The sequence below is a fragment of the Zalophus californianus genome, chromosome 10, assembly GCF_009762305.2.
Source record: "Zalophus californianus isolate mZalCal1 chromosome 10, mZalCal1.pri.v2, whole genome shotgun sequence".
In the NCBI taxonomy this organism is placed as follows: Eukaryota; Metazoa; Chordata; class Mammalia; order Carnivora; family Otariidae; genus Zalophus; species Zalophus californianus.
In genome coordinates this window covers 71,845,690-71,855,810 of record NC_045604.1, presented here as the reverse complement: position 1 = coordinate 71,855,810, position 10,121 = coordinate 71,845,690, and the positions used below count along the sequence as shown (strand labels likewise).

The 10,121-nt window shown below is 53.8% G+C and overlaps 1 protein-coding gene across 1 annotated transcript; it reads left to right on the top strand.

Moving 5' to 3' along the window:
• The first annotated feature begins 4,337 nt into the window (after window positions 1-4,337).
• ZSCAN10 (zinc finger and SCAN domain containing 10) lies at window positions 4,338-9,567 on the top strand. The gene is made up of 4 exons (XM_027611674.1): window positions 4,338-4,719; window positions 5,420-5,484; window positions 5,658-5,715; window positions 6,489-9,567. The coding sequence occupies exons 1-4, from the start codon at window positions 4,467-4,469 to the stop codon at window positions 8,048-8,050; spliced, it is 1,938 nt and encodes a 645-aa protein (XP_027467475.1). The 5' UTR covers window positions 4,338-4,466; the 3' UTR covers window positions 8,051-9,567.
• Window positions 9,568-10,121: the final 554 nt, after the last annotated feature.

The window sequence follows — 10,121 nt, the reverse complement described above, 5'->3', positions numbered from 1 at the left end:
CTGGCTGAGGATCCTGGCTCTGGGCTCTCCTGCTGTCTGCGTGGGTCTTGTGGCAGCACCTCCACCCTGGGCAGGTCCAGCCATTGCCTCCCCACCTCTCTGGGCTCCAGATAGGGTGGCTGAAGAGCCTCCCACCCCCCACAGATGTGCATATGAACGGAGCTTTTGTCCTGAAGACTGAGGGGGCAGGGAGAGACTCTTAGGCCAACTTCCCTTAAATTCCATCTCTTTCAAACCTTTTGGCAAGACCTCACCTGGAGGTTCCGGGCACCCCTGTGTGTGTCTAGGCCCAAGGGCTAGACTTCGGAATCTCATTTTTTTTCCTCCGATTCGCGCTGGGATATTCTGGCTAAAACTAGGCAAATTGCACAGGGAGGGAGAGAAATTGGGTTCTTTTCTGTTTCTGAGCTTTTTTGCATAGTGGTCAAGATCAGTGTTCTTACCTTAAAAAAAATCTTGGCTCCACCTGGTGTGACCTTGAGCAAGTCACCCATCCTCCCGGAGCGTGGTCTTTACCCTTGTCAAGTGGAGAAATTATAATTTACCACGTGGGCTGGGGTGGGATTAAGCAACCCTGAGCAGAGAACCCATACATACTAGCACTCAATAGCTACCAGCTATTATTACAAGGTGACTGATTACCCGTGATTGGTTCTATTATTTTGCTCGTGCTGCCAAAACAATGAAACAAAAGCCCATTTTCCTGAACACTTATCAGAGAGCTTTTCTGCACCAGACATTTTTGCATGCATTCCTCAGTAAGCACACCTTCCAGGTAGGCATTATCATTCTCATTTTGTTATTTCTACTAACTAACACTGAAGCCCCTTCAAGAGCTAGGGGAACCATTTTGAACAAGACACAGTTCCTACTTGCCAAGGGGAGAGAGACACTCAACCATGGTTGTGGCACAGCACGACAGTGGACAGGGAGAGACAGGTTGCTGGTGAGTGGTGGAGTCCCTGCAGAGAGCCGCCAAGGGGTGGAAAGTGCCCCATGTGGGGTCAGATGCCAAATGCGGGAAAGAATGTTGGCTCCGCGGCTGGGCAGCTGGGCGGCTGGGCGGGAGACTGGGGAGAAGCAGGAAGGGGGAGGCTGGCTGGAGAGATGAGCGCCGGCCTGGTCAGGTGTCCAGGATGGAAGCCTGGGTCTTCAGCATCCCCATCAATCCTCCTCCTCAGGTGGGAAGTGACCAGCCAGGTTTAAAACCCACTTTCCTCTGTTCTGCCACACCTCATTCCCCCCAACTGAACAGGAGCCTCAGGGAGCCCCCTAGCCCCGCAACAAGGGGGTCTCAATAAACTGCCCAAAGCTCTTGGCCAGGCTGACTTCTCCCTGGCGGCATTGCCAAGGCTGGGTTACCTCCTTGGCAAGTGTCTGTACCTCTGAGCCTTGTTGTCCTCAGCTGTAAAATGGGTCAGTGATGGGACCAACTGTTAGCTGTGGTCATTTGTGTTGTTGCTAAGTAAGAACGAGAACTGCGATTGCTAACACTCCTGCACGCCCACCACGTGCTGTCGTCCAGGTGCCCAGCACTGCTCTACTCCCTTTATGTGGTGCAGAGTGATGCGAGAGCCATTTTTCCCTTGCCCGTGCTTGGGATGTCCATGGGGTGTGGGTCAGGGGACAGACTGGGGAGAAGCTCATTTGTAGCCTTGAGGTCAGAGAGCAGGGAGGGCAGACAAATGTTGGAGCTTGGGTTTTTGTTTCCATAAAGTAATTTTGGCCCAAATTAAAATATAAATGTGCCTCAAAACTCTGGAGCAAAAGTGCTGGCCTAGTCAGGACGATGAAAGCCCTCTGAGTTGTGCTGAAGGACTGAACTGAGTCCTCTGGGTGAGGCTGAACTTGGGGCATCTCCCTGTTGGTAGATCTGGGCGGCCCCACAAGGAATGAGTGAGTAGCCCCTTAACTCTCTGGCAGGAGAGGGGCTGGTACGCACTTGGGAAGTGAGCTTGGGAGGTCGTCTGTGTGTGAAACCGTTGCCCCCTGGTGGCCAGTTAAAGCTTTTTATTGCTACTTGGGGGTGGATACTTTCCAGAGAGGTAGACCCAGGAAGAATCCAGAATTAAAAAAAAAGAAAGAAAGAAAGAAAGAAATAGGAAAGAAAGAGAAACAACGGCCTCTCCTGCCCATCACCCAGCTCCCAAGAGTGTACCCACTAGAGGCCTCTGAAGTGGGCAGAGCCACTTTTGTCGGCCTTGGGAACGTATCTGTCACAAATTGCTGCCAGTTGTAAGCCTTAGTCTTGGTCTCTCATCTGGAGACCCACCCACCTCTCCCCACTCTCTGGCTCATCCTGGCCTCTGTCTCTGGTGGAACCCTGGGAAATGAGATTGGAACACCAGGTGGGTGCTCAGCCCTGCACTGACCACCTGGGTGGCCTTGGCCTTGACTACTGAGAACCACCTCCAGAGCCATAAAGTGAGAGTCAGAATGTCTGGTCAAGGAGAAATCACATGCATGAGCTCCCCCCACCCTTGCCGACACATGCACACCTATTATCTTCAAAATTGTCAATTTTTCAGAGACACTGAAAGAACAGCACAAAGGGGGCACCTGAGTGGCTCAGTTAGAGCTCCCTCTGCCCCTCCCCCCGCTCATGCTCTCTCTCTCTCTCTCTCTCTCTCTCTCAAACAAATAACATTTTTTAATTTTTAAAAAAGATTTTATTTATTTATTTATTTGAGAGGGAGAGAGAGAAGCAGGCTCCCCACTGAACAGGGAGCTGGGGGGGGGGCTCAATCCCAGCACCCTGGGATCATGACCTGAGCTGAAGGCAAACACTTAACCAGCTAAATCACTCAGGCACCCCTAAATAAAATATTTTTTTAAAGATTTTATTTATTTATTTGAGAGAGAGAGAGAGAGAGCACATGAGAGGGGGTAGGGTCAGAGGGAGAAGCAGACTCCCTGCTGAGCAGGGAGCCCAATGCGGGACTCGATCCCGGGACTCCAGGATCATGACCTGAGCCGAAGGCAGTCGCTTAACCAACTGAGCCACCCAGGGACCCTAAATAAAATATTTTTTAAAATAAAATAAAAACATCCGGCTCCAATCAAAGTTCATTCATTTGCTTGTGTGGCTGTTAGTTTCCTCTAGGGCAATGCTCCCCCTACAGGCGCTTGTTAAAATAACACCGAAGAAACTGGGCCCGTTGTTTGCCGGAATATTCTGCATTTGCAATTTGTTCCACTGTTTCTTTGAGGGATCATTTCACTTGTTTGTTCTTAAGATTTATTTATTTATTTATTCTAAAGAGAGAAAGAGCACAAGTGGGAGAGGCAGAGGGAGAGGGAGAGAGAATCCCAAGCTGACTCTGGGACAAGCGCTGAGCCCCACCCAGGGTTCCGTTCCACCACCTAAAGACCATGACCTGAGCTGAAACTGAGAGTCAGGCGCCCCACCGACTGCACCACGGAGGCTCCCGTTCTTTTTTTTTTTTTTTATTGAATAAATTTTACATGTAACATTGTATACCTTAAAGGTGTACAGCATGTTACTTTGGTACATTCATATATTGTAACATGATTGCCAGTGGAGTGATATTTATCACATTACATAATTATAGTACGCTATTATTGCCTGTGTTCATTATATTGTGCATTAGATCTCTGTGGATTATTTACTCCTGGTTACAAGTTTGTACCTTAAACACCATCACTCTTATCCACCACACCCCCACCCCCACCTGTTCTTAGTCCTTGCAATGCAAAGTTGGGTCTAAAGTAGAGCTGGATTGGGGCGCCTGGGTGGCTCAGTCGGTTAAGCGTCTGCCTTCGGCTCAGGTCATGACAGGGTCCTGGGATCGAGCCCCGCATCGGGCTCCCTGCTCAGTGGGGAGCCTGCTTCTCCCTCCGTCTCTGCCTGCCACTCTGCCTACTTGTGTTCTGTCTCTCTGTCAAATAAATAAATAAAATCTTTAAAAAAAAATAAAGCAGAGCTGGATTGCATTGCCATGAAATATTTATGGCAACGCGCATCTTTGGTGATGCCGCACACTCCCCACGGCACAGTAACAAGAGGCAGGGAAACAGCCGTCCTGTCTCAGGAATGCCAATTTTGATCCCTGGGGTGAAGTTCTAAATGCTGCAGGAAGGGACGAAAAGACAGAACTATCAGTTTTCTCTGCCTTTTAGTGTTTTGGTCAGGCTGGGGCCATGGGCTGTCCTGCTCTCTGAGACCTTACCCATGACCAGTGAGAGAAGTGCTTCCTCTGGAGGCCACATCTTAGGCATTTCTTAACACCACAGGTGTGGGAGCAGAGAGGGAGAGACCCAAGAGTGGGACCTGCTGCAGCGAGCCACCCCCCAGGCTGAAGGATGCTTGAAGAGCCCGTCCCGGCTGCCCAAGAGCCAGAGCAGCTTGGAGCAGTCAAACTGGAGGAAGAGGAGGCTCCTGGTCAGGAGGACATCAGGCATGCACAGGCCAGGCCCCGGCCCGAGGTGGCTCACCAGCTCTTCAGATGCTTCCAATATCAGGAGGACATGGGGCCGAGGGCGTCCCTGAGCCGGCTTCGGGAGCTCTGCAACCACTGGCTGAGGCCAGCTATGCACACCAAGAAGCAGATCCTGGAGCTGCTGGTGCTGGAGCAGTTCCTGAGCGTGCTGCCCCCCCACCTCCTGGCTCGGCTGCAGGGCCAGCAGCTCAGGGACGGCGAGGAGGTGGTGCTGCTGCTGGAGGGCATCCAGAGGGAGTCCAGTGCCGTGGGGCCCCTGGTAAGAGGGTGGTGGCCAGGTGGGCTGGACAGCAGGTAGGGAGACAGGGACTTCAGTGCCCCATGAAGAAATCACTCCATTTCCCTCCCTGCAATAATTTCCTTTTTAACCTCCTAACTCCGCCGACTCTCACCTTTCCTTGGTCGCGTTTCCTTGGTCGCGTTTCCCTTGGACTATCGCCCCGTCCTGTCCGTTGCCTAACATAGATGTATTTTGAACAGGATTTTAGTTTTAATACTGGTAAGAATTGTCCCCGGGCAGACATCACTTTGGAGGAACAGGGGGGCTCTTCCCAGGTCTCCAGTCACAGCCCCAAAAAGGAACTGCCCTCAGAAGGACCTCCAGCCCTGGAGGCACCGAAGGAACCCCTGCCATCCCAGCCAGGGCCTTCCAAGCCCGCTGAGCTGGAGACCTGGAGACATCCGCCAAGTGCAAAGCAGCCACTGAGCCCAGGTCCCAAGAGGACGTTCCAGGCCCTGCAAGAGACTGGTGAGGAGTTGGTACCCCGGGAAGGTGGGAGCTGGGAGGCACGGTATGTGAGGGTGGAGGGTGGGGTGAGAAGTAGGCAGCCTCCCTCTTTGACAGGGATGGGAGAGAGCCAATGTCTCTCTTGGGGCCCCGGCAATGGGTGTACTCCCTGTAGCTACGTGGAGGGTAAGTCTGGCTTCTAACAGCTCTCTCCCCCGCCCCGTGCTCTCAGTCCCCCAGGGCCCTGTCCTATGGCTGGAGGAAAACTCCCGAGATCAGGAGCTGGCAGCTGTGCTGGTGAGCTGGACTAGTACCCTCATTCCAGAATGTTCTGCCCTGGATGTTCTCGGCCTCTGCAATTGTAGTGAATTCATGTCTTCCTTCACTTAAACCTTAAAAGCTCATCATCCCCCTCAGGACATAGGGGGACCCTCTCTCACTGAGGGTCTCTGTCCTTCCTTTTGTTACAGGAGTCCCTGACCTTTGAAGATGTCCCAGCAAAGAAGGCTTGGCCCCCGCACCCTCTGGGTAAGAGGCCCTTCCCGCTTATTAACACTGAAGGCTCTTTGTGTTTCAAGAATGGCCCCTGAGGCTCAGATCCTACCTGACTTTTGGCCTCTTTGGCTAAAAGTGGGCTATGTGGGGTCAGCTGGGTGGTTCAGTCGTTTAAGCGTCTGCCTTCCGCTCAGGTCATGATCCCAGGGTCCCCGGATCAAGCCCCGCCTCAGGCTCCCTGCTCATGGGGGAGTCTGCTTCTCCCTCTGCCCTCCTACTAGCGCATGCACATGCACTTGGGCGATCTCTCTCTCTCTCAAATAAAGAAATAAAATCTTAAAAATATATAAAAATGGGCTATCTTGATGAGGATTCATTCCTTTCTTCCTTTGTTCAGCCATTCATTCATTTATTTTAAAGGCTCATTGAGTCTGATCTAATCATCAACCCCATTAACTTTGAGCTTTTAAAATGGGTAGTCATTGGGGTACCTGGCTGGCTCAGCAGGTTAAGCTTTCAACTCTTGATTTCAGCTCAGGTCTTGATCTCAGGTTTGTGAGTTCAAGGCCCAGTTTGGGCTCCACACTGGGCATGGAACCTACTTAAAAATTAAAAAAAAAAAAAAAAGGAAAGCTGTTACTGTGGTAAATTCTATGTTGTCTGGTTTTTACCCTCCCTCTCTACCCACCCACCAGCTTTGCAGGAACCCCGGGTTTCTTTCTGCTTTGAGGCGTTGAGGTTCTGGGCGATTCCTGGGAGCCTCTAAGAATACGCCTGCCCATCCCTCTTTTCTGCTTCTTTCCCAGGATTTGAAAACAGAACCGCAGATGAGGAGTTTAAAGAGGAGCCCAAAGGGGTGGCCTGGCCTGCTGCCGTCTCCACAGAGTCTGGGGCAGATGGTGCTGGGGTGGCAGAAGAGCCCCACCTTCAGGTGCTGGGGCCGGGCCCAGAAGTGAGTGGCTCTGGTGAAGGAGGGTCCCCTCCCGGCAGGAGTGATATTCTGGAGGTCAAAGTGGCAGGGGAGATGCCCAGGTCGGAGCCAGGGATGGAATTCATCTGCACAGACTGCGGGGTGAGCTTCCGAGAGCTGGCCTGCCTGGAGGCCCACCAGCTGCGGTCTCACCCCAGCGCTCGGGCCTTTCCCTGCCAGTGCTGCGGGAAGAGCTTCGGCCGGAGTTCCATCCTCAAGCTGCACATGCGCACGCACACGGACGAGCGGCCACATGCCTGCCACCTCTGCGGCCACCGCTTCCGCCAGAGCTCACATCTGAACAAACACCTTCAGACTCACTCCTCTGAGCCCGCCTTTCTGTGTGCCGAGTGCGGTCAGGGCTTCCAGCGCCGGGCCAACCTCATGCAGCACCTGCTGGCGCACGCCCAGGACCAAAAGTCCCCGTGCGTCCCTGAGACCAAGAGCGAAGCACGCGAGCTGGCCGTGGTCCTGTGCTCTCACTGTGGCCAAACCTTCCAGCGCCGCTCCAGCCTCAAGCGCCACCTGCGGATCCACGCCAAGGACAAGGGCCACCAGTGCTCTGAGTGCTCGGGCAGCCTGCGCCCAGGCCCCGAGCGCAGGCCTTACGTGTGCGGTGACTGTGGCAAGGCATTCCGGCGCAGCGAGCACCTGGGGGCCCACCGGCGCGTGCACACGGGCGAGCGGCCCTTCTCCTGTCAGGTCTGCGGCCGCAGCTTCAGCCAGAGCTCCCAGCTGGTCTGCCACCAGCGGGTACACACGGGCGAGAAGCCCTACAGCTGCCCGCACTGCGGCAAGCGCTTCGTGCGCCGGGCGGGTCTCGCCCGCCACCTCCTGACCCACGGCGGCCCGAGGCCCCACCATTGCACCCAGTGCGGCAAGACCTTCAGCCAGACACAGGACCTTGCCCGCCACCGGCGCAGCCACACGGGCGAGAAGCCCTGCCGCTGCAGCGAGTGCGGCGAAGGCTTCAGCCAGAGCGCCCACCTGGCGCGCCACCAGCGCATCCACACCGGGGAGAAGCCCCACGCCTGCGACACCTGCGGCTACCGCTTCCGCAACAGCTCCAACCTGGCCCGCCACCGCCGCAGCCACACTGGCGAGCGGCCCTACAGCTGCCCGACGTGCGGCCGCAGCTTCCGGCGCAACGCGCACCTGCAGCGGCACCTGGCCACCCACGCGGGGGCCGGGAACGAGGCGGCGTCCCGGCAGGCCGAGCCCCCCCAGGAGTGCCGGGAGTGCGGCAAGAGCTTCAGCCGCAGCTGTAATCTGCTGCGCCACATGCTGGTGCACACCGGGGCCAGGCCCTACTCGTGCGCACAGTGTGGCCGCAGCTTCAGCCGCAACTCGCACCTGCTGCGGCACCTGAGAACCCACGCCCGCGAGACCCTGTACTAGCCTCACCTGGGTTCCGCCGGGCCTGCCCTGCGCGCCTCTCCCCGGTGGCCTGCAGAGGACGTCGCGGTCCCCCACTCCACTGGCCTCCCGCTGGCTCCACCAACCCTGCGTGTTAGTACGCCCGCCCCCCACCCCCGCGCCGCCCCAGGCATCTCCCTGGCCTCAGGGGTATATTTCAAAGTACCTAAAGTAAAATGGCCTGCTTGAAAAACCACTCTTCTAATTTTTTTGAGATCCACCCAAACGCTGTTACCCTCAGCACTGTGACAGGGATGCCTTTTCCCTTCCCTACCCCAGCTCCTTCCACAGTACTCTAGATAGGAGCAGGTCCAGAGAGAGCCCCGCCCACACACATACACCCCGGAAAGGCCTAGAGTTGGGGGGGTGGCAGAGGGGTGCCAACTATCGGAGCCAGCTGTAAGGCCACGGAATGCCACCCTGGAATTTTTCCTTCTCTGGAGTCTGCCCCTAATCTCTGCTGTCCAATACAGTATCCTCTGGCCATATGTGGCTGTTTGAATTAATTAAAATGGAATAAAATTTAAATTCCCAGATTCTGGGTTCTTATGGGAAACCTTGTTTTTGGAATGTAGGTAACTAGTTCAACTTGAAGATGCTAGCAGATGAAATGAAACCTGCTTGATGGTCAAGTTGGATTGTGGGCTCGAGACCCCTTAATGACCCATAATCCTGTAAACCCAAAGCTGGTTTGGCTGATTTCCACACCTTCTACCTACCAGGCAATTTTGGCCTCTTCTCTACTCTGGAAGACAGATTGTTTTTTTCCCAACTAATAGACAGATTTAAAATCATGTGACTTCTGTTAAGACCACAGGAAAGAAAACAGGCCCCCTCAGCTGCAGAAGACACACATGCTCTTCCTGCTTCTGTCTGTGGCTTTTTATATCCACACTTTTTTTTCTAAGTTGTTTTTGTCCCTCCAACCTGACACGTAATTGCTGTTTAGCAGATGCTTGTGAACATGAAGTGAACTCGTCAACAAGCGCTCACGGGACTTGGGGAAAATCCACTCACAAATGTGGGAAAGTAGAGATGGCTCTTGGGCACAACTGAGTGGGAAGCTCTGAGCTTGGGGAAGCTCTATGCTTTTGGGGGTTGGGAGGAAGATCAGGTAGGGTACAGAGAGTCACTGGATGTCACAGAACAAATTAGACTTGTGGAAGACCCCAGAGCAGAAAATTTCAAGAAGATAATTTTCTTAGTCAACTAAGAGAGTAAGGAGTTGGGAGAACCCACAGCATTTGGGGGCTTTATTATTTCTTGAGCACCTACTGTGTACTAGGGAATGTGCTGCGCTATTGAGGAGAACAAGGCCTGAAACAGAAGGGAGAGGCAACCACAGAAGGACTGGGGGAAGGGCATCCCTGGCAGAGGAAACAGCATGTGCAAAGGCCCTGAGCTGCTGAGCAGGCAGCTGAAGAATACTGTCCCTGAGGGAGCTCTGTAGGAACCTGATGATACAGGACGCCTGGGTGGCTCAGTTGGTTAAGCGACTGCCTTCGGCTCAGGTCATGATCCCCGAGTCCTGGGATCGAGTCCCACATCAGGCTCCTGGCTCAGTGGGGAGCCTGCTTCTCCCTCTGACCCTTTCCCCTCTCATGCTGTTTCTCTCTCTCTCTCAAATAAATAAATAAAATCTTAAAAAAAAAAAAAAGGAACCTGATGATAGAGACGGCCTTAGAGGCCAAGGTCAGAGTTTATTTATTTATTTATTTTAAAATTTTTATTTATTTGACAGAGAGACAGCAAGAGAGGGAACACAAGCAGGGGGAGTGGGAGAGAGAGAAGCAGACTCCCCGCCAAGCAGGGAGCCTGATGCGGGGCTCGATCCCAGGACCCCGGGATCATGACCTGAGCCGAAGGCAGACGCTTAACCCACCAAGCCACCCAGGCACCCCAGTCAGAGTATATTTATGATGGGAAGAGGGGAGGGTTTTAAGCAGGGAGTTACTTCATTCTGCAATGAAATTGTTTTGACCTTGGTGCTAGATAGATTTGGCTTGAAAGAGGCAAGACCAGGGAGACCAATGAGAAGAGCCTGGAAGTTGTC

What these genes read in the sequence shown, in the direction of transcription:
- ZSCAN10 (XM_027611674.1), top strand. Translation starts at nt 4,467, where the DNA reads ATGCTTCCAATATCAGGAGGACATGGGGCCGAGGGCGTCCCTGAGCCG. An exon ending in CCAGTGCCGTGGGGCCCCTG is followed by an intron (nt 4,720 to 5,419) that starts GTAAGAGGGTGG and finishes CCGTGCTCTCAG; the next exon opens with TCCCCCAGGGCCCTGTCCTA. An exon ending in AGGAGCTGGCAGCTGTGCTG is followed by an intron (nt 5,485 to 5,657) that starts GTGAGCTGGACT and finishes CTTTTGTTACAG; the next exon opens with GAGTCCCTGACCTTTGAAGA.